This window comes from Leopardus geoffroyi, chromosome A2 (assembly GCF_018350155.1).
Source record: "Leopardus geoffroyi isolate Oge1 chromosome A2, O.geoffroyi_Oge1_pat1.0, whole genome shotgun sequence".
In the NCBI taxonomy this organism is placed as follows: domain Eukaryota; kingdom Metazoa; phylum Chordata; class Mammalia; order Carnivora; family Felidae; genus Leopardus; species Leopardus geoffroyi.
In genome coordinates, this window is record NC_059331.1 from 16,216,950 (window position 1) to 16,244,487 (window position 27,538).

The 27,538-nt window shown below is 62.3% G+C and overlaps 1 protein-coding gene across 3 annotated transcripts; it reads right to left on the reverse strand.

Moving 5' to 3' along the window:
- Positions 1 to 200: 200 nt before the first annotated feature.
- On the reverse strand, positions 201 to 27,272 carry ALS2CL (ALS2 C-terminal like). Of its 3 annotated transcripts, XR_006715819.1 has the most exons (27): positions 27,177 to 27,272; positions 23,220 to 23,345; positions 22,287 to 22,479; positions 21,921 to 21,986; positions 21,278 to 21,443; positions 20,620 to 20,751; positions 19,940 to 20,059; positions 18,684 to 18,742; positions 18,479 to 18,545; positions 17,854 to 18,050; positions 16,746 to 16,811; positions 16,222 to 16,320; positions 15,958 to 16,119; positions 15,100 to 15,211; positions 13,932 to 14,009; positions 12,961 to 13,091; positions 11,584 to 11,757; positions 11,315 to 11,411; positions 10,955 to 11,112; positions 10,367 to 10,435; positions 9,318 to 9,491; positions 8,068 to 8,110; positions 7,582 to 7,643; positions 7,324 to 7,473; positions 6,920 to 7,016; positions 3,480 to 6,523; positions 201 to 1,844 (listed from the first exon to the last, which is right to left on the reverse strand). XR_006715819.1 is itself a non-coding variant. In XM_045492650.1 (26 exons), the coding sequence occupies exons 2-26, from the start codon at positions 23,320 to 23,322 to the stop codon at positions 6,443 to 6,445; spliced, it is 2,856 nt and encodes a 951-aa protein (XP_045348606.1). In that variant the 5' UTR covers positions 23,323 to 23,345; positions 27,177 to 27,272; the 3' UTR covers positions 201 to 6,442. The 3 variants fall into 3 exon arrangements, 1 of the variants encoding a protein (XP_045348606.1); XR_006715820.1 differs by having other exon boundaries at positions 201 to 6,523; positions 8,060 to 8,110; XM_045492650.1 differs by having other exon boundaries at positions 201 to 6,523.
- Between the last annotated feature and the right edge of the window lie 266 nt (positions 27,273 to 27,538).

The following is a 27,538-nucleotide window of genomic DNA, read 5'->3' on the forward strand; positions in this document are numbered from 1 at the left end:
AGAGAGGGAGACACAGAATCGGAAACAGGCTCCAGGCTCTGAGCCATCAGCCCAGAGCCTGACGCGGGGCCCGAACTCACGGACCGCGAGATCGTGACCTGGCTGAAGTCGGACGCTCAACCGACTGCGCCACCCAGGCGCCCCAAAATTTTTTAAAAGTCAGATGCTACTCATGCAATGAGAAAAAACTTTTTTTTTTTAATGAAGCATATAAAAGTGTTTTTAATTAAATGATGAATAGTGGATAATGGCGAAAGGACTGTTCCGTTCATCTGTTGTCACATTAAAAAGACACCCCCAAACCGTGGCTTGAAACACCAGTGCTGTTTGGTTTGCTCATGAATCTGGGGCCCACTGGCTAGGCCAGGCAGCTGTTGTTTGTAGGGGGGTCTCCTAAGGTTCCAGTCAGAGGGTGGCCAAGGCTGCAGTCACCCCAGAAGTGTTCTCATTCACGTGCTCAGGGTCTGGGCTGGGAGACCCAAACAACCAGATCCCCGATGAGTTGGCTCCTCTGGGCGTCCACCTCTCTCTCTGTCTGCTGTCCCCACACGGTCTCCCCACATGGCCGCTCAGGATGGCAGACTTCTCTCTCTGTGGTGAAATGCTCCCAGCACAGATGTCCAGGGGAACCGGCAGAGGCCACGTGAGCTTCTGGAGCCCAGCCTCACAAGGCTGGTGGCCTCTGTCCCACTGCATCGTCCAAGGCCAAGGTTTAAGGGCAGGGGTTTTTGCCTCCGCATCTCGATGGGAAGAGGGAGAAAGAATTGGTGGGTGTTTGACAACCATCATGGGGACAGAGGGCAACATCGTAGGAGGGAGAAAATCAGGAAATGTGGGAAAAGGCTCCCACGGGTTTTGCAAGGCTTTCTCACCTTGGGTTTGCCTGACTTCTCCTTGATTCGGTTCACCAGTTCTCCACATTCTGGGAAAGCCGGGCCCTTCCCCACTTCCCGGCCTCTGTCCCTGCCTTTCCTTCTGCCAGGCGTGCCAACCCCCCGCCTGGCAAATTCATCCCTCGAGCTCCAGTTCCACGGTGCCATCTGCCAGGACGCAGCCCTCCCTTCCTGCCCTGACCACGAAGACTGTGAGTGCCTCCTGGGCTCCTTCTCCTGCAGCGAGCAGGGCCCCACGCAGGACGGGACACAAAGAGCCGCCCAATCACCGATGCCCCCCTTCCTCGGAGGCAATGGCAAGGTTCAGTGCGCAAGCACAGGGTTGGTCTCAGCTCAGAGGCTGGCACCTGCGTTTATCCCTGAGGATGCCTGGGGCCTGGGACTGACCCTTGGCCACACCCGAATGAAATGCATGAACTCATGATTAAGAGGGTCCTACACTGGTGTCAGAGACAGACCAGAGGTTGCCGGTAAACAGCCTGTCTGCACCATTTACAGAGCGGGCACCAACTGATGGGCTTTTTTGGGTTTTGAGAGAGAGAGCATGTGTGAGTGGGGGAGAGGGGCAGAGGGAGGGAGACAATCTTAACCAGGCTCCACACCCAGTGCGGACCCGACGCAGGGCTCAGGCCCTATGACCCTGGGGTCACGACCCGAGCTCGTATCAAGAGTCAGATGCTCAAGCGACTGAGCCACCCAGGCGCCCCCACCAACTGACAGTTTGCACCTGGTTCCTCTTGTGTTCTTTTGGTTCCTGAAACTGAGCCTGGTGCGGCCATATGACCAGCAGGGTGTAGAAGGTCCCTTTGGATGAAGCAGTGGCCCCGAGACCTGGGTCTCAGGGAGGTCCCATGTGCATTGCTGGTCCCCTGCTCTCTTCTCCCACCACTCGTCTCCTGAGAACTGCAGATGTGGGGGGTGGCAGGGGAGCGCTTGCCTCCGAAGGCAGGCCTGGAAGTGACAGTTGGAAGACTGGGTAAGATGAGCAGGACTGCTAGCCCTTCCCCACACACAGACCCAGGCCCCTCCCCGTCCTGGGCATAGCCGCCCCAGCTCAGGACACACAGAGGAAGAGCCTCGATGCTGCCCTGGGCAGACCAGCCTCTGCAGGTCCTTTCCAGCCAGCAGAGCAAGGGAAGGGGTCACTGTCCCCAGGGAAAATCCAGGGCAGGACTCATCTGTCCCCAGCCACCAGGAGCCTTCACCCAAGGGTACTCCAAGCGCTCTGGCTAACTCTGTGTCCCCCCCACCCCTGCACTGTCCAGCAAGCGTCACAGGACTGCTTGGCCCAGGGGTGAGGGGGGCAGCTGAATACTCCCTTAGACCCCCCTTCCCCTTCACAGCCTCTCCCTGTTCTCTGCCCCCGGGGTTCTGATTTGCTGATGAGCCAGGGCTGAGAGATCTCCTGTTTGGCAAACCTCAGATGCGAATTTCAGATAGATACGAGGCTTCAAACCCTCCTTACCACCCCCCGCCCCTGGCGCCAGGGGAGAGAGCCCAGACACCGGCCGCTCCCCAACACAGGGGACCAGCGGGTCTTACTTACTTCCACCGGTTTGGAGTCCCGGCCACGCTCAATGAATGTTTGTTTAAAACCGCAACAGGACGCTGCAGGGGCCGGGCCGTAGCCCCCAGCCTCAGGTGGGTCATGAACACTGTACTTAGTGACTCCAGCCCCGTTCTGCAAACTGAGCCCTTCTCTCTAGCGGCACCAGCACCACATCTGGAAGGGGTCGCTGCCCGGGTACCTTCACGGCGCCAGACCCCCAGCCTCACCTCTTGCCCACTCTTCCTTTCCTTCCCCGGATGGCAGAACAGTGGTCTTGCACAGTGAGGGTTCTTAGAGACAGCAAACAAGACCCAGTCTGGGGAGGGACTGGGCCACGGTCACAGGGACGCCAAGGCCTTGGCAGCCTGGCCCCCACCCCTGGTTCCGGCCCACAGCAAGAGTCAAAGCCAGAGCTCACGTCCACACAAACCTGGGCAAGGCCAACCAGTAAAGTCCTGACCTGGACCAGGACCCTGAACTGACCTGAACCTGACATTTCCTCTCACTCTAACCTTAACTAGAACTCCAACCTTGACCCTTATTCTAATCTGACACTGACCTTGCTTCTGACCTTAACCCTAACCCCTAACACTGACCTTGACTCTAACCCTGAACTTACCCCTTTCCCAGTGGCCACAGGAGGGCAGTCCCTGCCCCTCACTGGTCCCACAGTGGGCGGCCATCCCTCTGGGAGAGACGACAGCTGAGGCCACGAGGCTCACTTAGGTCCCCGCTCAGGGAGGGCTGGCCTCCCTTCAGCATTGCTAAGGCTTCTCCAGCAGCCCCGCGCCCCTCTGGCTGCCCCCCCACACTCTCCCTCCAGCCTTGTCCAAGGCTGCAGTGGGCAAGGGGTTTGTCTGGGCCGTGCCCTGGCTCCCAGCACCCTTAGGGGCGATCAGAATAGAGACCTAGTCAGAACTGGCATCCCTCTAGATGCCTGGCAGCTCCCATTCTCAGTAGCTGTGGACTCGGCTTCTCCCGCTTCCTCTACTCCCTGTCATTGGTCCCTTTCTGGGAGGACAGCTGGCCCTTCTCACCTGAAGAGGGCTGGGGCCTTGTTGGCCACATCCCAGATTGTAGCCTGTGCAGGGAACAGGGCTGGCATCCAAGAGGCCCCTGGTGAGGCTCGCTGACTGAGGGAGGGAGGCGGGGGGCTTCGTGGGGCCCCTCTGTGCCCTGACCGATCACCAGCCACAACTGGTCAACAGGTGTAAACCTGGCCGCCTCGTGACATTTCCTGCTGTGGGAGCGCAACACCCGCAACAGATTAGCGCCCCGGAGACAACCTGCTGGACGGGCCACATTGCTGCCGGGTGTGGTGCCCCAGGGACAGGAACCTGAGCCCCACACAGAGAGGGCGTTGTCTTTTCCCCCCTTTCTCTGAGGGTTTGGCAACAACTTCCCGGCTGCTCCTGGCCTGAGCGTGGCCAGCCCTCCGTTCCACGTGGGTCCCTGCCTGTGCTGGTCACACCCGAGGGGCTTCTGTTTTCACAGATGCCACCCCGGCCAGTCTTGAATGCGGACCCAGCCCGGGGCTTCACAGTCCAACCTTTCCCAAGTCCACCTGTTTCCACCCTCACGCTCACTGCCATCGCTGCTGGCCCAGGGAGAGGCGGAGGGCGTTGCTGCGCCTGGAGATCGAGGGCGGGGGAGCAGGCACCCACCGTCAGGCACCAGTAACACGACTGGGCCAGGGAGCGGGCCCTGGAGCGGGGCCGGGGGGCTCATTCCTTGGGACATGAGGGCCTCACGTGAGCTGGGCCTGTGAGGACGGAGCAGCCTGGGACCCAGGGGACCAGAGGAGGGCGCGTGTGGGGCACAGAACGAGGACGAGGGGCGGGAGCTGGAGAGCAGGCGGGGAGGAAGGGAAATGCGGATGCAGGAAGCAGGAGTTGAGGGGCGCCATGGGAGGCCGCATGTAGGCCCAGGGCTGCCGTGGAAGGGAGGGGGAGGTCAGGCTGTGACTCCAACGCGTCTGCTCACTGAGAGGTCATTTAATCTCTCGGGTGTCTCTCTCTCCGCCCCAAACCCAGGTCCCCCGGGGACAGGGCTGGCGCGGCCCCGTGCAGCCTGTCAGAAAGCCACCTGCAGGTGTCAAGGAACGGGGCCCCCTTGGGCTCGCAGCTCTCCGGCACAGGGGATCATGAGGTCCTGGTGGCCAACCTGACCTCCCGAGACGTAGGACCCTGCAGCCAAAGGAGCTCCCGCAGCAGCTGGGAGAGGTCCTCGCTGGGGTCCCCGCAGGTGACCCGTCTCCATCAGCCTCCCGAGGCGCCCACAGGGCAGGCGGGCTGCCCGGTTCCAAGCGTCTCTTCTGTAAATGCAGCACCGACCTCGGCTGGCAATGTCCTCACTGTCTCGGGTTTTGGCTGCCACAGCGCGGCCGCCCTCGGCCTCTCCCGTCCCTGTCCAGAGGCACCAGCTCCGCTGGTACTGGGCAAGGCCCGGCCACAGGGCGGGTGGAGGGGTCCTGGTGAATCGGAGCTACAGTGAGAGTTCTCGGATCCTGACGGAGGCCGGGTGGTGTGGGGGGCTGGGGGGAGCTTGGGGGGGCAGCCTCTGGGGTGAGGCTACAGGCGTCCTACCACTCAGGGCCGCCTTGAGGCAAGCGTGTTCTACTCATCAAAGGACAAGAAGGAGCTGGTCACCGTTGAGAGGATTAAAGTAGCAGTGGCAGCGTCCTGGGTAAGCTCGAAGGCCACGGCATCCGGATATCCTCACTCTTCCTGCCCTCCATCATCTCAGGGTCTGTGGGTGCCCCCAGCCACCACCAGCCCCCCACCCTGAGACTCCTGGGGGGCTTCCGCCTGGGGCTCAGGAGTGGCTGGGCTTTCTGAGAGCCTCCCTCACGGGCCTCAAGGTCAGTGCTCATTTACGGAGAGCACACCTGGAGCCAAGGACGGTGACCTGAGTTGCTCACGATCCAGGGCACGGTGGCAGGGCGGCTGTGGCGGCCGGGCCCAGCTCACCCTCCAGGGCTACATCCCTGCATAAATCCACTCTCTCCCCATGCTTCGCCCCTGGACTTTAGATCAGTCACCCCGCCTATTGTCACACGTCTCCTGTGACAGGGCAGGGGGAGCCCCCGCAGGTCACCAGGTGGAAGCCCCTCGGTGTGGGGAGAAGAAACTGAGGCCAGGCAGGGGTGAGGCTGCCCCAAGAGCGAGCTCCCGTGTCTCTCAGTCCCACACGGAACAAAGTCCTCCCATCCCCTCCCCAAGCCCCTTGAGACCCCCTGGCCTCCCCCTGCCCCTGCAGGGTCTTGAGCCTGGACAGAGCACAGACGGACCCATGCCACTGCTGTCCCCCTGCACATGGGCCCGTGGGCTCCAGGTGTGTGGCTTTTAGGACCTTGCCGGAGGCCACCCAGCAGGTCAGGGTGGACTGGGGTTTGTCCAGCCCCGCAGCCCAGAGAGACCAGCTCAGTCTCCGGGCAGAGTCGGGAACGAGGCAGGTCCCTAGGAGGCCACCCGTGGTCAAAAGGCCTCATGAAAAGCAGCCTCACTAGCAACGTGGAGCCTCTGACCAGGAAACAGGGAACACCACCGACGATGATGTAAGAATCTCAGCCCGGCAGCCTAAAAAGTCAAACTTCCAGAAGGACTCCGGGATCCAGCAAGACGGGTGGAAGGCCCGTCACAGACCATCTAGTCCGCTGGTAAACAGATGGTGACGCCGAGGCCCCGTGACGTCCGTGTGGGAGCCAGGCTCGGGCAGCAAAAAGGACGGTGAGCCGCTGCAGGTCAGGGAGGTCATCCAACACCGACCTAGGGGCAGGGCGAGGGGGAGGGGGAGCCCCCGGCTCCGGGCCCACGCGTGTCACCCTCACCCTCGGCCCACTGCAGGCAGCAGCAGCGTCTCCCTGGAAGAAACTAACTGCCCCTCCCCTCCGGGAACCGCCTCCAGGGGCCCCTCCTGTCCTCCGCTCTGTGGGCGACGAGGGCCAGGCTGGACCATGGCGGCCCCTCTCAGCTCTGCGGTCGGCCCGGGAGCGGCCGGGCTACCAGGGCCGTCTGGAGTCCCCGCGGCCGGGAAAGCGGTGCAGCCTCATATCTTCCTTCTGGATGTGCTCGTAACAGGACTGGCGGGAAAGAGGCGAGGCTGAGGGGGGAGCTGGCCTGCCGGCCCCCAGCCCCACACAAACACGGCCCAACACCAGGGAGCACAGCCGCCTCCCGGGCCGGGAGCACCACGTCTCCAGCTCAGCCCCCAGCCACAGTCTGCAAGGAAGTGGGGCCTCCCTCTCCCGGTCCGCTCAGGGATGCAGCCTGGAACATGCCCAGGGTCCCGGGGCCCCAGGGGTGGGGTGAACTGCGGGGCCTCCCCGCCCTCAACAAGGGCAGGCCCGGAGGCTCGGTGAGGCCCGCCCCGCAGAAGCACACACGAGCAGTGAATTTGGGTTCATCCCCACCATGCACCTGGGTCTGTCCCACCGACCAGGGTATTTTGGCCCCAGTCCACCACCTCTGTCCCTCACCTCCAGGGCCGTGAGTAAGAAGTCATACAGGCCTCCCGTGTGGATGGGGTCCATCATGTCACGGATCAGGTGGATCTCGGCTCCCAGGTGCTGGATTCTGGAGGACATCCACCCCCACAGTGAGAGGGAGAAGGGGCCCATCAGGGGCAGGCACCACACGGCTGGGGAAGGAGCCCCGGCCTGGGTGGCTGGACACCTGGGAGGTGGTCCCCGCTCTGCTCCCCACCCGGGACCCGAGGCGGGCCTCTCTGGGCCTCCGCCTCGCGCTTTGTATCAAGAAAAGCTGTGCTCAGAAACCCTGATGTTGAAGGCTTCAGCCTGTGTCCTGGCTGGGGGCCGGGCAGGGTGGGAAGGGATCGTCCTGCAGCCCCCACACCCCAGCTCCCGGCCTGGCCGGGGCTCACCGGGCACGTGACACCACGTAGATGAGCAGCGGCAGCAGGTCGTCCATGGGCAGCTTGTGCTCCTGGCCCAGCACCCGCGACACGGTGGCCTCAATTTCCCCGTATGTCCTCTCCAGCACCTCCAGCTTCTCGCGGGGGTCCACCGTGGTGCTGCGGCAGGGTAGCGGGCTCCATTTCGAGGCCTCTGGGTTCAGTCCCCACCAGGGGCCCCATCACTCCCGCCTCTGGTCCCCCACCCTCCCCAGGGCGTAGACTCACATGATCTTCTGCAGACACTCAGTGGCTGACAGGAAGCACTTGTCCCTGACCAGGGAGAGTCTCTGCATGGTGGGGGGCAGGGAGCACAGGTTGGATGAGGCCACGGTCCGCCTCCCAGCTCCGTCCCTCTGGCCCTCCCGGGGCTGGAGCTCTTGCCGCCCACCTTTCCCCATCACTGGCTCCAGCACAGCCCCGCCCAGAAGCTCGAGTGACCCAGGGTAAGTCACGGCTCCACCGTGAGCCTCAGTCTACTCAACTGTGAAGTGGGATAAATGGTCTCCAGGAGGTTGGGGGGACCAAAATGGATAGAGAAGATAATGATTCCAATAGCCGATAGTCACTGGGTCCCTATGGGTACCTATTTCGGTGGCCCCCGGACCCAAGGGCTTGTTGAAACACAAAGAGGCCTGAGCAAACCGTGGGGGACCCAGCTCAGGGTTCAGGCCTCCCCCTTACCTGGGGCAGCTAACGGACCCACCTTCTCACCTGATTGGTTGTCAGCGTGAGGTCCTTGAGGGGCCACAGGTGCCTGAAATTAAACAAGTATGACATGGAGCCTCTGCCAGAAGGAGGGGGCAGGGTCTGAGGTCAGAGGGCAACTCCCCCATATACCGTGTCCCGTAGCAGGACTGAGCGCAGGAAAGGGGTCCGCAATGGCACCCTGGAGCTCCCGCATGGAGACCAAGGCAAGGGAGGCTGGGACAGATCCCTGGAGAAGACGGCCCCCCCAAAACTTGGATAGGGGTGAGGGGCAGCGCTGTGGGCCAAGGGACCCTATGAGCGAAGTCCCAGGGGTTGGGCCAGACAGAGAATGACAGCAGAAGAGACTGTTCTGGAGGCTCGGTGAGCCAGTGCAGGCTGGTGAACAGGGAGGGATGTGGGTGCCATGCAGTGCAGCACAGGGCAAGGACTTGGGGAAACAATGGAGCAGGGAGGCCATCATGGAGGAAGCAGCACAGAGGCAGCAGCAAGAGTTGGGGAGGAAGGAAGCTTGGGAAGCGGTTGGCACCCAGGTGTCTGGGCTGGTGACCAGTCAGGTGCAGGAGACATTCACGATGAAAGGGGAAACAGGGTTTTGGAGGGGGTGGGTGGGAAACACCATCGCGGTGTGACAAGGGAGACCAGGTGTGGAAGGAGAGGTCCCATGCCCCCCATTGGGCAGGCGGTCACTCATAGTATCGACGGATGAGAAGGGGCACTGAGGGTAGAAGGGACCTGCTCCCAGAACAGTCCTCAGTTTCCCCTTGAGGATCTCCCTTCCCCCGACTCTCAGTCCAGCTGCTGGGAGCAGGACACCTGCCCCAGCCCCAGTGGCAGATATTGAGGCAGGCTGGCCGCTGTGGGCCACAGCCAGCATTTAGGGGCAGGCTCCAGACCCCAGCCAAGCCAGTGAGGGACAGCTCCCGGCTGGAGCTGGGAAGGGGACACCAGCTCCCTGGGGCACAGTGCGGGGACTGAGCTGGGTAGAGTATAAACCTTGAATGGCTGGTACCATGTGTTTCACCACAAACGGGAGCCAGAGATACATCAAAAGAGACGGTGTTTCCCTTCACCATGAAGTTAAATAGCTAGATCCAGCCACACCTGAAACCCGCCACACCAGCATAATCCTAGAACTTCATGGGCACCCGAGCCAATTAGCACCACCCCCTTTTTTGCTAAAGACAATCTGAACTGCATTTCGTATCCTGTGTTCGTGGGGGCCCTGGCAAACGTGGCAAGGAGGGAAGGCTTACTTCTGCACGTCCAGGAACTCAAGCAGCTTGGTGTCGGGGAAGAGGCTCAGGTGGGCAATGCCCTGGCTGTAGAGACCGTCCTCCCTCTCGTGGAGAAGCAGGTAGAGTGTGAAGAGCTCCGAGTAGAAGCTGGGCAGTATAAGGGGCAGCACCAATCCGTGCACCTGCACGTCCCTGAGTGGAAGTGGCCAGGACAGGTTGGGGCCAGCAGGGTGGGAGCCTAGGGGGTAGGGACCGCTACTTGGGCTGCCCCTCAAAAAGCCCACAGAGCCCCTTGTCCCCCAACAAAGTGTCCCCGCCCCCTCCCTTCTCTAGACAGCCCTTCCTAAGTCTGTTCTTGGTCATTCCCTCATTCGGTTGAAATCTGGGGCCTCCTGATTCTCTCATTTGACTCACAACCAAAATGGCAAGTGGGGTGGGATTTGATCCCCGTTTGACTGAAAGCAAAACCCGGGCCCTGGACAGACAAGGGACTTGCGACAAAGCACTCAGCCGTCATTCCAGGCTAGACCAGTTCTGCCGCCTGGTTTTCTAGGCTTCCTAGGACTCCAGAGGGAAAGTTCTACCCAACGTCTAGCCCCGTTTCCCACGCATCTAGCCCCGTTTCCCACCTGTCCTGCAGTGGGATCTCTCGGCCTGAAACCTAAAGGCGGGAACGGGAAGGTGTGGTCTTGGGGGACTATGGAGACAGGCTTAATGACGCAACTCCCACTCTGCACGACCTCGGGCTCAGCCCCTGCCAGGCCTGTCTCCCCATCTGTGTGCAGGGAGGAGGGTGCCCGGGGCAGCTGCTCACCCCCTGCACACCCGAGAGATGAGCCTGGGATGGCACATCCCGAACAAAGATGCATTTGATGCATTGTGGCGGGGCCTCCTCCCAGGTCGCTCAAGGAGCAGAGGTCGTGGGTCATTCTGATCTTCGTGGTCAATGAACAATGCGTGGTCGATAGCATGAGCCCCGAGATTTCCCCAGAAGCCCCCCCCCTCCCCCTATCCTCCGAAGGAGGCTCCAGAGGCTTCCCTGGACCTAGCCCCAGGGGAGCAATCACCTTGTCTCTGTATCTTCGTCTTCCTCTGGAGCCTGGCCCTTGCGCTGTAAGGCCACCTGCAGCAGACCCCTGCAAACCAACGAGAGGGAGAGCTGGGCTGCCACCTCCCACGGAACCCGAGTCCCCAAAGGACAGGGCAGCGGGCTCTGCATGTGCCCCCACCACCAGAGCCGTGGAGTGTGAGGCCCAGAGCCCCGGCTCCCAAGCCTCTGCAGTTAGGAAGCTGGGAATACAGGGCGTCAGCCTGACAGCGCTGGAACCCCACAAGAGAAGGAACTACAGCATCTAGGGCCCCCATCTGTGACGTTAGATGGGGTCTGAGTCCAGAGTCAGGCTCAGCCTGCAGGGGGCTGGAGCTCCCCTGGGGTCAGGGGTCAGCTCAGGGCCTGTCGAGGCTCCGACTCTGGCTCCAGGAAGTCCGTGCTACAATCTCCCGGCCTTCCAACCCCTTTGCTCGGCCTCCGGTTCTTTCTCAATCCAGAGGCACCGTTCCTGCCCAGGGGGCTAGGCAGAGCACCTGACATCCGGGAAGAGCAGCGCTCTACCTCTACAGGGCTGTGGCTGTCCCCAACAGGCCACCGAGCTCACCTGTAGGCGGCCCAGAGTTCCCGGGCATGCTGCTTCACCTCCTCCTGGGCCAGCGCCTGCAGGTGCTTGTTGGCCCCGATGCCGGCATACGTGGCCTGGAAGGTCAGCATCAGCGTCCGGAGCAGCTTTCCCAGGGGGTGCAGCGAGTTGCTCAGAGCCTGGCAGGAGCAAAGGCAACAAAGAGGTGACCGGGGCCAGGGGCTGGAGCCCCGACAAGACTCCCAAGACTGCTCCCGTTTCACAGATGAGAACGCTGAGGCCCTCTGAGCAGAAAGGGTCCCCGGGCTGGCCCCTCAGGCCAGCACCAGGGGCAGTGAGGCGGCCCCCTCCCCGCAGGCCCCCCTGCCCCAGGGCCCTCACCTTCCTGAGGCACTGCCGCAGGGCTCTGGGCTCCCGGTGCTGCAGCAGCTCGTCCAGGACGTCTTCCATTCTGCCCGCATGGTCCTCGGGCTGGGTCCTGGGGCACCGGGCACACACATCTCTCACCCACACCTGGGTCCTGGCCTGCCCCCTCCAGGAAGCCTTCCTCCCCAGCCCGCGCGGGAGTCCCACAGACCCCCCACCCCGGCCCTCCGGATGTCCCGCTGGGCGCACGCGTGCCTGCACTCACGCACACGCCCGCGCCTCACCTCTCGCAGCACAGGTACTCCTGGGACTTGCGAAGCTCCCTCGAGTTCTGCACGTGGAAGCCCAGCAGGGCCTCCTGCAAGTCCCCAGGGCAGCCGGCGCTAATGAAGTCCCGGAAGGGGCCGTAGACGCCCTGCCAGCGGCTCTCCGCGGGGAAGGCGCCCACACCTAGCTGCCTGTGATGGAGGTGGCGGAGGGTGGGAGGCAGGGATTGGAGCTGCGGTGGGCAGGACCCCGTCCGGGCCCTCGGGGAGAGGGGGATGTCCCACCTGGCCTAGAGTCGGAGCCCAGGAATAGGGGGGCGGACTGGGAGGGCTGACCTCCAAGGCTCCAGGAAAAGAGAGGAGAGGCAGAGAGAGGGACAGAAAGAATCTGCTCCCCGGTGGAGAAGAGAGAAAGGGACACACAGGGCCCTGGAAAAGAGACAGAAAGATCTGAAGAGCTGGAGGCCAAGTCCAGATAGCAAGGTCTGGCGCTAAGAGCTAACGGGCCCAAAGTCCAGGATCCCCCTGCCTTGAGACCCCGCTCTCCCTCCCACCCCACCTGGTTCCTTCCTGAGTTTGGTCTTATCTCGGCCAACGGGCCCGGGGGTCTGGCTGCATGTGCCCAGTGGAGCGCTGCACTCCCACATCACGCTCACAGATTTTCCTACACCTGCACCCCACCCAGGCTTGGTCAGGCCTCTGGGGTTTGCTGTCTACTCCCAGGTCCTGCTGTCAGGGAGAAGAAGCAAGCAAAGAGGAAGGGTCTAGTAATCAACTCTTCTCCCCCCCTCCCCCCCACCCCCACATCTGAAATGCTGTCTGTGATCCGTACCTTGACAGACACAGCAAAAGTCGCCACTTGAACTACGGTTCTCCAAGGAAGAACTCTGTCTCCAAGGGAAGAAGTCTATCCTCTTCTCAAATACCCCATGAGAGTGACAAGAAGTCCACTTAGCAAGTTTCCTTCTTCACCTTGGCTACCAGGGAACTCAGAGCCAGGTTCATGCTCAGCCATAACCACTGCGAGGCCTATCTGTATGTTTCTTTCCTTTAAGTCCAACTCGCACTTTTATTTTCCATTTTATTCTTGTCTACGTGTGTTATTTTACAAACTGTCTTGTACCCTTCCCAGAAAAAAAGCAGGGCGGAAGCAAAGCCTGTGCCTAATATTTTTCTCCAGTTTTGTGGTGTACGAAGTTAGGCCATAGCCCTTGATTCCAAGAGTCTCTGACTTGAGGGCCGTGTGACCTGGGCCCTCAGAACTGAATAAAGAACGAAGAGAACGTACAGAAAAGGCCCTCTGACGAGACCTGAGCCCTTGGGGTGGAAACAGACACACACAGACACACCTCAGTCAGGCTCCAGAATGCACGGGCCGGGCGGCCAGGCTCTTACCTCTTACGGGTGCCACTTGGTTCTGGCGGGAGGGCGGCCGTGTCCAGCAGGCCCTGGGTATGCAGCCCTCCTCCTGGCCCGCTGCCAAAAGAGCCCTCCAGGGTGAAGCCATTGGGGAAGGTGACCTTGCCCTGCAGCCAGGGAAGGAGACAAGGTCTGTCCGTCCAGCTGCCTTCCCATCCAATCATGACAGGCTTCCTGCTTGTGGGTCACAGAGGCTAGCGTCTGGTGGGTGGCCTTCCCACCATCCGTTCACTCTGCCCCACCCTGAGGGGCCCCTAATCCCCTCACCTTAGAAGCCCCTGACCTAGAGCCGTGCCAACGGCCCAAAGGGTCACCTCAGGTGGGAGACTGGCAGGGAGAGAGAAAGGGACTCTCAGGTCACAACAGGAGAGCCACTACTGTGGGACTTGGTGGCGGGGGACGGGGGGAGGAGGTAAGTCCAGAAGTAGGAAGAGGCCTAGGCAAGGCCGGAGGGCCTGCTGGCCCTGGGAGGGACAGTCCCTGCCTCATGAGTGTCCCATTCATAGCACTCGGGGCCCACCCATTAGATGCCTTAGTGCCCTCCAGTCACCAGGAGACTGAAACAGCCCCACATTCCCAAAGGCCCAAGCAGGGACCCAACTGCCTTCTGCTGGGTCAGCCCAGGCAGGAACATTCTGAAGGACACTAACTCCAAGGCGCCAGTGCTGGTGGACGGGGTGGATTCCCAACGAGGGGCCTGTAGGGAGACACGGCCAGGCCGCCAGCACCCTGTGCACCAAGGCAAACCCACCTGTCCCCTCTTGACTCTGACCAGGGTTCAAAGTCCACTTCCATGGCAGTGCCCACCCTCTGGACGCAGTGGACATGGGAGGGGCACCTCCCGACCTTCACCCACCGCCCACACCCTCAGCCCTGGGTCCAAGTGGGGAGATTACAGGCTCCAGGCAAGGCCTGACCAGGAGGGGATAGGTCTCAGTGGCCCTCACCTTCCCCACAAGGGTCAGGTCCCTGGTGAAGGTGCCCTCATACAAGGAGTCGTCTTCAGAGAGGAGGATCCCTGGGCCCTAGGGAAGGAAGCCGGAGAGAGTCAAAGCAGTCAGTTAGGAAGGGCCAGGAGATGGGGCCTAGGGAGGGGCCGGCAGGAGGAGAGGAGGCAGGCATCAACCCGGGTCCCGAGCCCTGTCACACCTCCCAGGACCGTGCCTAGGTGGGATGCCAGCCCTTGGCCTGCTAAGCCCTGAGCACCCGTTCCATGGGCCTCATCCCTGGGTTATCCTGAATGACTCCCTGGGACCGGGCTCCTCCTTTCCAGTGGCTTCTCTCAGGAGGCCTCCTGGGTGACCTCCCTTCCCCACCCGCAGCTCAAGAAGTCCTGGGCTTCTCCTCACCCATCCCCACTTCCCTATCACTGACCCAGAGGGCACAGTGGAACCCACCAGGCTTCCTTGTGGTACTGGCCGCCAGGAAGCTCAGAGCCAAACAGGATCCAATTTGTGTCCTATGTGAATCTATTTTGTGTCCATTCTTATCTTATTGTCCCCCTTCAATCCTTCCCCCATAAACAAATGCACAAGCCATAATAACAGTAACAGTCACCAGGCCAGACATGGAGCAGGGCACCTGGCAGGGTGTGAGTGAGGCAGGAGGCAAGGGCTGGTGTGCCCGGGCTCAGGAGACCTGGTGACACTAGGCAGGTTCTCTGACTTCTCTGAGCCTCACATCTGTCAGTCATACACTGGGGACGATGACATGATCCGCGGGACTACGGGGAGGATCCCACGAGATCGTGCTGGGAGGCTGAACCCAGAGCTGAGTGTCCAGTTAGGAGTCGATCAATGTCAGTTGCAGTGACTGCTGGCATCATCCTCACCATGCACCTCATTCTTGCTGATTCCACTGTGCTTACAGTAAGTAGTTAACCTGAGGTGCTGATGGGGAAACCGAGACGGGAGGGGCAGGGACTCGGCCAAGGCCAGGGTAAGTGGCAGGTAGAATCCTGCTGAGGTTCTGTCTCCCTCTAGCACCTAGGAACCCAGCTTCCGCCCCATCCAGCACCGCCCAGCCTCTGCTTAGCATCCGGACCCTCAGAGCCGGGGGTTCAGCCCCAGTGCAGGGAAAGGGTGGCTCAGGATACACGCGGGTCACCCCACTCACCACCATCTTGTCCGCCTGGAAGGTGCCCTGGTAGCAGACACCTGCCTGGGTGACCATGACCCCTGGGCCATGGCGCTGGTCAGCCTGCCACATGCCAATATAGCGCTCACCCCTGGGGAGGAGCCAGAGTTGGATCAGAGTCGTTCCTGGGCACTTTTAAGCTGGCAGGGCTGGGGTCAGGGGGTGAGGGTGGTGAGCGGATAAGGAGCAGTGATATCGCCTGAATCTACTCAACTCAGACATGGGGCAAGTGAGGTCAGGACCTCCAAGAGAAACAGAAAATGGGGGAGGGAGGGAGCCTGCCTGCGGGGTGGGGCGGGGCGGGGGGGGGGGGCGGTATCCTGGCAGGCTTCCTGGGGCGAGGTGGCAGGAAGGATGATGGAATGCAGAGCCATGGAGGTAGGAGCCTACAACGGGTACGACAGGTACAAGGGGACATTCAGTGGTCTAGAAGGCTGGTCTAGGTGGAGCACGCAGGCAGCACGGCAGGGGTGAGGTCAGAGAGACAGGCAAGCCTCAAATACAAGGCCAAGGACCCCGGGCTTCCTCTCACAGCCCAGAGAGCCTGGACGGGCTGTGATCCCTACACGGGACTAGACTGGGGGGTCAGAAAGTCCTCCTGGACAGCGCGAGGAGGGGCCAGTCTGGGAGGCTCCTTAATCAAGGAGGTCAGCGCTCCCTCATCCTGAGCCTCAGCAACAACCAAGGCCACGGAAAGGAAGTGAGTGACTTCAGAGAGACTCTGAGGGGGGCAAACGGACGGGACGCACTGACCACAGGACCCACGCCCTGCTCAGTCTGGTGTGTGGGGGTCTCCTGAGCCCCCTGACCCTGCGGGGGCGGCCGTGGAACGCTCACCTGTCACCATCCTCCTCGATGCCGTAGCCGCTCTTCTGGCCCCTCTCCCAGTGGCCCGTGTACTTGCAGGGCTGCGGGGCCTGTGGGGGGCTCTCAAGGACCCCGAATCCGTGCCGCAGGCCCGCCTGGAAGTGGCCTTTGTACACCTCGTCAGTGCTGTACCTGCAGAGGGTCACCAACAGCTGGCCCTGCCTCCCGGAGCTCGGCCTAGGGGACGTGCCCGCCCCAAGAGCTCCCCTTGCCACGGCGCCGAGGGTCACTTACTCACAGATGCCGTAGCCACACATGCTGCCTTCCCACCAGTGGCACTTGTAACAGTCAAACTTGTCCTCGGAGGCCTGGGGCACCAGGCAGATGCCGAAGCTGTCAGTGTGGGTGCGTGGAGGGGGCGGTCAGCACCAGGCTACCACCTTGACCAGGACACCCCGTGACACCCCTCCCTGCCACCAGAAGCGTCCCCGCCTCCAAGGGGCCTTCTCAGACAATGAGGAGAACCGTCCAGGTGCCCAGCCGTCTTTTCTTCCCAAGGGCCACTCTGAGGAAGCCTCCCCCTGTCCCGCCCCCCCTGTGCATCCTGGGAGCACCTTCTGGTCCTGACCACTCCTTCCATGACCCACCCCTCCTCGGGGCTTTGGTTTCCTGAAGTGCAATAAGGGGAACTGGACCAAATGGCCTTAAGTTCCCGCTTGAGGTTCGGGGATTTAGGATGGGGCCAGGCTGGTGACGGTGGCGGGGGTGAAAACCACTCCCCCGCCCGCCACATTCTCCTGCATCAGCCCCAGCCTTACCCGTGCTCCAGGCCCTGGCAAAAATTCCCCACGTGATTCCGGCCATCTGGCCACTTCAGGGTGCCCCTGGAAGACAGTTGAAGGGCACACACATCAGGCCCACTCGACCCGTCCTTTAACACACTCACAGCCCCCAGCTGACCTCCACCACAGACACTCTCAGAGCCCTAGCTCCCCCCAGACTGGATTCTCTGCCCCCACCCAGCCCTTCTCTCTGAGCTCCATGACCCGCAGGGGGCTCTCAGTCCTTCTCGACTCCTGGCACAACTAGCCCAGCAGCCTCAGGCACACTCACCACACCCCACAGGGAAAGCTCTGGAAACATCCAGGTTCCCTTTTTCCCTTGACCAACAGGAAGCTCAGAGCTAAACTTCAAGCTTAAGTCAAGCGCTAGCCAGTGGCTTCTAGCATCCTCCTCCCCTCTTCTGACACGGCATTGTTTTTTCTGTTTTTTTTTGTTGTTGTTGTTCATTTGCTTCCTCAAGTCCTTTCTGGAAGCAGGCAAGGTATCAGAAACTAACGTGCTTATGAGCATAACCTTGGCAAGTCCCTTCTGCTTTCGGGGCCCTGGCTTTTCCAGCTGGAGCATAGGGTGGGGCCACAGGGTCTTGAAAAGCCCACCTCCCTGTGACTGAAGCCAGACTCACCCTATAACCTGCCCTGAGGCCTTGAGCAGGTCATACCAGCCTCTGGGCCTCCAGAACGGGTGATGACCCTCACCCAGGGGGGTCTTGTAAGGGCTGGGGGAGGCCGGGTATCTGCAAACCATTTCCCCCACCAGACGGTGCTACGTGAATATGAGCATTATTCTCCTCCCGCTTCCCGAGAACAGTCACTGCAGCCCTGCAGGCCAGCCGCCTGAAGCCTGTCCCACGCCTTCTGGTGTCATCACCCTCACCAAGACTCTACATGGCACAGACCTACTATGGGCCAGGTCCTGTCCAATAGAGCTTAAGAGAGACCGGGGGACAAACAGGCTTGACCAACTGATTCGGAGTAACAGCCTTTGGTTCGTGCACTCGGGTGATTAGGTCCATGTGGGTCCCATCTGTCCTCAGACTCCCACAACGACCCCTGCCTCGCTCGGCCCGGAGCTCCGGTCACTCACTTGCCATGGGGCCTGCCCCGGCACCACTCGCCCTCGTAGGTGGCCTGGCAGAGCCGACCCTCGGCGCGGAAGGTGTATGCCACGCAGCGGCAGGTGGGGGGCTCGGGGGACTCCAGGCCCGCCCCCAGCGTGGGGAAGTCCTTCTTCCCCCGCAGGGCCTGGCACACAGCCTGAGTCACCTTCCACTGCCAGACCATCTGGTGGGGACAGGGGAAACACAGGATAGGTCACTGCTGTGGAGGCAGCCCCTCTAGGAAGCTCCAGATAGTACCCCCGCCACGCCCCTCCCCCTCTGTTCTGTCGTCTGGGGGAAAAGCCAACTAACGGCTCCATGCTGCTCCCTAGACCCTGCATCAGACCTCGTGCGCAGTTTCGGTGCCTGCCGGGGGAGCCAGACAGAGCCGCGGGGCAGGCACCCGCAAAGGCCCCAATCCTGGCTTCACAGGGCCAAGTACCCTGTTCCCCACGGCGCTCTGAGGCCCGACCCGGGCTGACGGCCGACTTGCTGTGGCCATGGTCCCAGAGCCTCCGGGGGGTACACCTGTGCCCTCCCCCTGCCCTCCTGCTGCCTTCCCTCACTCCTCTGGCCCCACCCGGCCCCGATTCACAACCCACCCACACTCACCCGGCCCTGGGGGTCCTTGGAGCAAAAGGAGAGCTCTTCCTCAGGTGTGAGGAGATCAAACGTGCACCTAGACAGATGGAGGTGACGAGTAGGCCCCAGCTCCGTTCCGGAGGGTGTTCCGGGAGGCCCAAGCCCTGGGGTGCGGGCGGTGTCAGGTGGGTGGAGGGAGAGAAGGCCTGGGGTGTGATTGGAGGGGGCCGCTCACCCGTCCTGCCCAGGATCCACCCACACCAGCTTCAGATCAAAGGTGTGGACGCTGTGGCCCTGGAAGGAGATGGGGCACTGGTGTCACCCAGGGCCCAGACCAGACGCTCCCCTCCTGCTCTGGGCCAGTCGTGCTCCAGGCACCAACCTGCTGCCACGCGGCCGGGCATCCCCAGGCTACTCAGTCCGGCTCGCCCAGCCTGCTCCCCATCTCCCTTCCCATCCAAGGGCCTGGCTGGGAACCCTGGAGCAGCCCCTCCCTCGCCTCCGGCTCCATCCATGACCCTGTGCTGCTCCTTCTATCTGGAACGCCATCCCTGCTCGGAGAGTTGACCAACGCCCCTTCCTCTACAAGATTGCATACAGCGACCTCCTGCCTGACCTAGGTCACTGCCTCACCGCCGCAGGGGGAGGAGGCACCAGGCCCAGGCCCGAAGGGCAGGAGGAGTGTGCCAGACACAGGCAGGGACAAGAGTGGGCCTGGTACAGGACATGCAAAGGTCCAGAGGTAGGAAAGGGCACAGAGCATTGAAGTATCTCATCGGTGTACCTGGGGCACAGAGTGGAGAGGAGCTCAAAGTGAACCAGATTTCAGGAGATACAGGTTTAGACAGGGCAAGTAGCAGCACCCCCCCCTCCCCCCAGGCCTCGGCCTCCCAGTCTGCAGGGGAGCCCCAGCCTGGCATTCTGAGGGGACAGAGAAGACAGCGCTATGGCTATCACAAGGGCCATATGACTTCAAGGGTGGGGGATACTACAGGCCAGGAAACAATCCCAAACCCCAGCCCTGGCTCCCCCCTGACTTCTGCAACGTCCAGAGCCCAGGCCCTGGTTCTACACAGTACTTTTTTCTAGAAGCCTCATGTGTGCCTGGATCCATCCAGCCCTCTCAGTCACCAAGGGCCACCCCTGACCTCCCATCTGGGGCTCCCCTCCTAAGTAAGGAAGAGAAAGAACCAAGAGTTGTCCGGCACCTGCTAAAGACCAACTCACTCACAAGTGTCCCGTTTTCCAGATGAGGAAACCGAGGTACAGATGGTTAGCAGCGATGGCAGCCGGGACTGGGACGCACTTCGCGCGGCCTTGCCCGATAGCTCACCCTGCTCCAGGGATGGCGGGGCCGGCCGCCCCCTACCCCCAGCAATGACTGCCTCTCGGCCCCCATCACCTCCCCAAGTTCTCGCTCCCCACTCCTTTCTCAGCCAGGCCCCCGACCCCCGCTGCGGCCCCAGGACCTCTGGTCAGCCCCACCCCAACCTGCAGCAAGACCAGGGCATCATCGAAGAGCAGCACACGCTCCGCCCGTAGTGGGGTGACCGTCACAGGTATGTCCTGGCTGTCTTGCAGGAGTCTGCGAGCAGGGGTGCAGAGCACATCCTGGGGAGGAGGGCGGGGAGGCACAGGGCTCAGGCGCCCCTGTCCCCCACTCTAACCATCTCCCGGAGGCCCCCAGCTCTGTGACGACAGTGGGGCTCCAAGGTCTGGAGGGGGTGGGGGGCAGCAAACTTGTCTCAGAGCTTCGCTTTGAGGCCCGTCCCACCTCGAGCCACTGCCCCCGCCGAGCCCCCCACAACACTCACCGGGGCTCTGCGGTCCCTGCCTCTCGCTGGCGATTCTTGTCCCCTTTCTCTGTTCCCCTAATTCTCTACACTGGGTCCCAGGCCTGCCACACCCTCTCAGGGCACAGGGGGCTCCCGCGCCGACCCCGGTAGGGGCAGTGCGTGCCACAGTGGGTGGTAACATGAGGACGTGATCGCAGGGTGGCATCTCAGGACAGAGTCAGTTCTGACTGCTTTTCCCCAGAGCCGGCTCACGGCCTGGCCCAGGAGGCACTCAGCAAGTGCCTGAGGACGGCTAGACAGACGGACTTCACAGCCAGCTGGCCCCTGCCTGATAAGAGTCCCCTTTCCTGACCTGCCCTGAGGCCTCAAACTCACTCTCAGCCGGCTGCTCAGGGTGTGCCAGAGGGCCTGCGTGGCGGTGGCCTGGTCCAGCGCCTGCCTCATGAAGGACTCTAGGTTCCCAAAGAGGGTGGCCGCGTGCACCACCAGCTCCCGAGTGGGGTGACGCTGCAGGGACACAAAGCAGCTGGTGAGTGGGGGACGGGGGTGGGGGTGGGGGGGCCTGTCAGAACCTTCCGCCACCCTGTGATGGTTGCCCCGGCCCTGGCCCCAGCTGGTCAGAAGGTCTGGATCTAAGCCAAAGTTTGTCCTTTTCTCCCTGCCAGCCCTTCCTTGAGGGAGAGGCCAGCATGAAGGTGCTTCCAGAGGACCACTGGGTGACACCCCCCCCCCAAAGCTGGACCTGGGCCAGGTGTCCTCACACCCAGTACATGATTCTCCATCTGCTTCCCGGGTCTGCTGGCTCCACTACAGCAGGGCCATGTACCTCAGACATGCCAGGGCAAGGCCATGTCCCTGCGAACCCCCCAGAACAGGGCCACGTCCCCAAAAGCATGGCTGTGTCTTTCTCAAGCCAGGGTTCCTGAGTCAGATGGGTCCCCTGAGCCAGGACCGTTCCTCTCCTCCCCCAGCGTCCCTACAAGTGACAGGCCTATCGAGCAGCACCTGGTCGCCCGACCTCCCTGCTACCTACCTCCCCAACGGTGTCCCCGAGGCTCAGCAGGAGGAGCACGTACTGCTGCACGTGATGGGCGAGCGGCTGGCGGAGCGCCTGGACCAGCGTTGTGCCCACGGAGGCCTCTGAGCTCACGCCCGACAGGAGCTGCCGCAGTGCCTTCCGCTGGCCCCGCCAGTACTCGCTGAGTGGAGGAAGGGCCACACGCCGCCTTCATCCCCCTCCTATGTTCTGTCCCTGCCACCATCCCCCACCCAAACCCAGCTAATGCCCCCAGATCTCAGGAGCAGTCCCAGACCCCAAACCACTCTCGTATCACACGAACACGGTCGCCTCATTGGAGGAGATTCAACGACAATATCTCGGGGTGAAGGGATCATCGAGGACAACCATCCACCCTGAACAGGACGGCCCCTCCTTCCCCTTCCCAGGGTCGGCCTTGGCTGGTGGATATCTGGATTTGGCTCACAGCCTCCATAGACTTCCCCCCCACCTTCCGGTGTGGATCAGTGTGGAATTGTTAGAACCAGGAGTGTTCAGGATGAGTCATGGGCTGTGACACGGGCTGCTGTGGCCATGGGACTTCCCCAGCCTTCCCTCCGGGACACCCCCACCGACTCAGAGCCCCCACCCCCCCATCCCCGCAGCACCCTGTGCTCACCTCCTCTTCTTTGCTGCCTTCTGAAAGGCCTGCACCACCACGCAGCTAGTGTAGGCTTCGATGTACCTACAGACAGCACAGGAGACACCCTGCAGGCCCAGCCCACGGCCTCAGACCCAAGCCCCTGCCCTTCCGGGGTCCTCGGACCCCACTCACCGAGTGCCCACAGCCCTGTCCCAACCAGATAATTCTAACTCAGTCTTTCCTCCCTGGGAGGCCCCAAGGCTCAGGTCTGGGGTGTCTGTGATTGTGCCAGGCTAAGGCCCCAGGCCCTGAGGCTGACCCACCCCAGACGGAGCCCAACCCTAAACCTGACCCGGGGAGACCTAGGCCCAGGACGATCTCCCGCCTTCCTCGCCGCCGTACTCTACGTGGACCCGTAGAACGCGGTCGGCGCCGCACAACAACAGCAGGGATTCCAGCCCGACGGAGTCCTGGTGGCACAGCCTCCTCCTCAGCGAGTGCAGGCTCTCCTCCGTCACCTCCCAGAGCTGCTGGGAGCTCCTGTGTAGCTGCTGCAAGAGCCGCAGGCACTCTCTGCCCTGGGGGTCCGAGGGCTCTGGAGGAGGGGGGGCGGGGCAACCACGCTGTGAGGGGGCGGGGCCTCTCCTCCTCGAGGGGAGGGGCCCCCACAGCCCAGGAGCCTCGGCCAGGGTTCTGCATCCTCCTAGGGGTCTTTGGCTCTGGATAGGAAGCTGATGTGGCCCCCTGCAGCTCAGCAGGGACAGGCAGCCGGAGAGCCGGGCAGCACCCTTGAGGAGTAAGTGGGGCACATGTCCACCCCCCCCACTAAGCAGGGACAGCATGTACACTAACTCCCCCGAGTCTCTGGACTTCCTGGGGTCTGGGATGCGGGGTCTGTAAGGTCCTATGGTCCCCTCCCTCTCACAGATGAGTGGACAGAGCCCCTCAGTGGAAGGTGGAAGGCACCTGACCGAGGTCACTTCACAAGTGAGACCCAAACTGGAAGTAAAAACTCAGCATCCTGCTTTCCAGCCGTGCCCTGGGTGAGAGCAGGCTGAGAATCCAGGCAGAGCATCAGGCCTGTGCTCTGGAAGAGGTGGGACTTTGACTCTATGTACAGCTGAGTCTGGGCTAGGGGTCCGTGGCCTGGCCCCTTGGGGTCCCTTTGAGAAGGGAGCAGCCAGCGACCAGGGCAGAGCCGCAGTCCCGAGTGTCCCCACTCCCGTCTGAGGCTGAGCAGGCTGTGTGTGCCTTGGACAGTCTAACGAGGTAGGTCCCGGGGCCCCAGGATGGTTCCTGCGTCCCCCGCCCTCCCACTGCAGAGCTGAGACTCACCAGCCATGAGCAGGGGCTGGAGGACGAGGCTGTTGATGCGGGCGAGGGTGGCGGAGAAGACCTCCTCCAGCCGCAGCAGGGCCTCCTCCTCAGGGCTGCACATGGCCAGAATGCTGGACTCGGGGCCTGCGAATGGGGCACAGACCAGAGAGAGGGCGCCAGCGAGAGCATGGTCAGTGCCACGCTCTCAGCCCACGTGCCCGGGACTGCCCACAACAGAACGGAGTGGTGAGCCCGGGGCCGCCTCAGAGGGGAACGCCCAGACCAACCACTGACCCCTGCTCTGCTCTGCACCTGGGCCCAGCAGAGGGGACCTGATGGAGAGGCAGCCAGGGCTCAGAACTGCCTAGGGAAACACCTCTTTTTAGCCCAAAAGGCAGGTGCTCCTCAAGCCCAGTTCTGGCCTGCTCATTCCCCTGCTCAAACATCCACCATGGCTCCCGAGGTTCAGAGTAATATGTAGTGGTGCTCTGACCTAGCTCCCCCTCCACAGAGTCTCTGGAAACAAGGACACACTGTCAGAGGAACCCAGCTTTTTTCTCAAGGCCATGGCTCAGGCCATGCAGATGGGCACAGTGAGAGCAAAGGATCATGGGCACAGTGAGAGCAAAGGACCATGGGCACAGTGAGAGCAAAGGATCATGGGCATGAGGGCCCAGGCTCCGTGCGTGGCCCACCAAGAGTGGCCTACGTGGCCAGTGGAGGAGTTATGGAGGATCTCAGGGCAAGGGAGCGTGGTAGGACCCAACATCAGACTTGGGGAGATGGATGTGGTGACAGCTGGAGAGGAGACGGGGCCCGGCACTGGCAGAGTGAGGTCAGCAGGGGTGAGAGCCAGACCCTCCGTGCCCCTCAACCTGGCTGACCCTGCTGTGCCCAGAGGAAAGAGGTAGGGGTTGTGGGGGCGGGCAGGTGGGCTTGAGTCTTTGGACTCCCCACCGTGGAGTGAGGGACGCACCAAGCAGGCAGGGATCCCCTGAGAATGTGGCTCTCTGACGAGAGGGAGGGTCAGCAAGGGGCCTGGGCTCCAACCCACCCCCATAGCCAGGCCGCAGCCTCCAAACAGACACAGCGCTGTCCCACCAGAGCCGGGTGCCCTCAGCGAGCAAACTTCATCTGCCCGAAGGACCAGACCACACATCTCAGGGTCTCTTAGCCTGAGACCCTCAGACTGCCTGTCCCTGGCTCTGACACTCAGAGGCTCTGTCGTAAGCTGACCTAGGTGGGGTGGGAGATATCATCGGGGTCGCCGGAATGGGCAGGTGACACAGGTGGAGCCCCAGCGCCCTTTCCAGGCCCCTGACAAAACCTACAACTCCCAGGGAACAGGCTCTGGGGCAGCAGGGCGGGTGCCTCAGAGCTCTGGCCAAGGGCCCAGGCCCCGGCATTCCTGCCCCACCTTTCCTGCTGCTGCTGCTTCAGGAGGGCGAGGCCTTGGGAGGGACCGACAGGAAGGGGAAGCGGCCAGCTGCCCAGCTGTGGCCTGCTCTCTCTGTGGGCCCCTGTGGCAGCCCCAGTACCTCCCCCCACCCCACCTGGGGCAGAGGGGCAGGTGGCTCCAGGTCAACTCAGGCAGATCCGCAGAACTCAGCTGAGGGGCCAGGGGTACAGCAAGTGGGGCCCGCCCCCCCCTGACCCTCCCCCATAGCTCCAGAAACTGACAGAAGGGAAAGGCCCTTTGGGGGGTGGGGGTGACCTTTCCATCCTCAGTTGGCAGCCAGTCAGCAGGGGGTGTGAACTGAGAGGTGAGGACACTGGCTAAATAAAGGTGGAGGAAGAAGGTGCAGCCAGGACAGGAGGTGTGGACTAGGAACCAGATCAGGGCAAGTGGGGACCCGCAGTCAGTAGCTCGAGGACGAGAGGCCCTGAACACCAAGCATTCCCCCACACTCACACTGACCTGGGGTCCACCCCAGCCACGTTGCACCCCAGATAGAGCTCTCTGCCCCTCTCCACCTCAGGCGTCCCCCACCCTTCGCTGGGGGGCTGGCAGCTACCCTTACCCTGGACCCATGGCCCATACCTCAGCTGCTCCCACAGGACCCCCTGCCAACCCCCTACCCACTGCTCAGTCCTGGCCATGCTTGTCCAGAGCCCTGCCCCCCTCTGGGCTTCAGTCACCTCCTCTGTGAAATAGGGGTGCGTTTAGATCAGAGCTTTCAAACTATGTGAGTCCTCCTTAGAAATGATAAACTGGTGTGGGGAGTTGCTCTGGGTGCAGAGACCTGGCCCTCAGCCTCCTTCACCGCTCAAAGCAGCCTAGGGACCCTCCGGATGAGTCTTACAGACCCAGACTGGGATTTACTCCAGGACCCTTCCAGATCTGTGGCTCCAAAGGGACGTCTACCTCTAAGGAACTGAGGTACACTGCTCAGAGAAAAGGCCAGAAGTTAAGCATGGCTGGCGAGGCAGTGGTGGGGAAGGCTGCGGCTGAGGTTGGGGATCTGGTCTGGTGGTGCCCAGGTCCCCGCTCCCCAGCTAGAGAGCTTGGGCCTTCATCCTGGAGGCAACCAAGAGAGTGAGAGCAGGGAGCAGACCACGCACGAGTATGCAGGAGTGTGTGTGTTTGGGGGTAGGGGGAGGTGCTGAACCATAACGTGAGAGGGACCCAGCAGGAGTAACCCCTGCTCAAACCCATCACACCCCTAACCCACCGGGCTCTGGTCACGAGTATGGCCTCCATACCCTCTCCCTCCACCCAGTTCTAAGGTTCCTTAGTGTTAGGCTGCACATGAAGCACCTATGGAGAAACTGAGGCCGAGGAAGGCAAGAGAGGGCTGAGACGCTATCTGTAGAGCATGTCTGTAGAGCATGTGCACGGCTCAGACCCAGGCCTCTGGCTGCCGGTCCTGCCAGGTCACCTGAGTGAGGTGGTTCAGAAAGGCTGGGCGACTTGCCTCAGGGCACACAGCAAGTTCCCAGCAGGACCCAGCCTCCTACCTCCTCAGGCAGCCTTGGTGCTCACTGTGGGGCAGGGTAAGGACAGAACTGGCTAGTCTTGGCGTGCCCAGGTGAGTCAGCTGCCCGTCCCGTGTCGATCTAACCAGCCGCCAGACCTGCTGTCTCCCCTGCATTCCTGGCCTCTCTCCACGCCTGGTCGCTCTCAGGCAGGGTCACCGAGGCCTCCCTTGCCCTCTCCAAGACCTGGCCCCCCAGGCCCCTCAGGCCACTGGGCCACACCCTGTCATGGCACCCACTCTGGTATTTCCTGGTGTGGACAAGCAAAGACGTTTTGCTTGCTCTGGACGTTTTTTTCCTGGGCTGCCCCAGAGTCCCCTAAAACAGCCCAGTGGTAGACACAGGACAGAGGAACTGCCCCAGGGTGGGGGTGCTCAACTGTCACAGCTGACCCCTCAGTCTCCACTTTGGCTTCTCCCCCCAGCACTCCTTCTTGGGCTCTCCATGCCTCTAAGCTTCTTGTCCGATACGCCCCCACCCCCAACCCTTCTCAGTCTCTGACAGCTTCCCTGCCCCTCCCTGCCTGGCACACGCACAGTCACTGGAGTTTCCCAAACATGGGATCCTGTCCCAGCCACCAGGCATTGCCCATGCCGGTCTCACTGAAGGCGTCACCTCCTCCTGGCAGTCTCTCAGGCTGGATGGGGTCCGGGGGCGGCCCTCGCACCCCAGCCCGGGACCGATCCCCTGCGCGGTGCACGAACCCCGGGCGCTATCCCTGCGCTGCCCCTAAATCCGAGCCGGGTAACCGCGGGGCAGGGAGAACGAGGCTGAAAGGCCGAAGGGCCCTGGCACGGGGCGGGGAATGGGGAACGGGGCCGGTGCCTTGGGACAAACTCAGATCGCCCCCGTGTGAGCGCCGCCTGGGACCGAGGAGCCGTGGAGGGACGGCGACGCGGCGGCCCGAGGGGGCGCTAGGCGAAAGTCCCACCTGGAGTGAGGGGCAAGCGGGAGCACAGGAGCCCGCCCACAGACGCGCGACCTCCGCCCCGCCCTTACCTGCGCGGTGCCGGTGCCCAGAGCGGGGAGCGTCGCCGCGGCCGCTGGCTCCCCGCCGCCCGCACGCCGCCCCCTCCCCGCTGCCCCGGAGCCCGCCACGCCCACTGCCCCGCCCCTCGCCACGCCCCCACCTCCCGCCCCGCCCACCCCGGGTTGTTGCTCAAGGAAGCTGGGGCGTGAGCCGACCGACCCGCCTAGCCATCTACGCGACCCTCGCACCCCCGCCCGAGGTCTAGTCCTGAGGCCTTCCCTGGAGACCTCCGGGTCCGAAGGCTCCTGGGACCCAGTGGGAGTGGGAGGTAGGGGCCTGACCCCTCCGCCGCCTTAAACACACACACACTCACTCACTCAGGCCCAGGCTC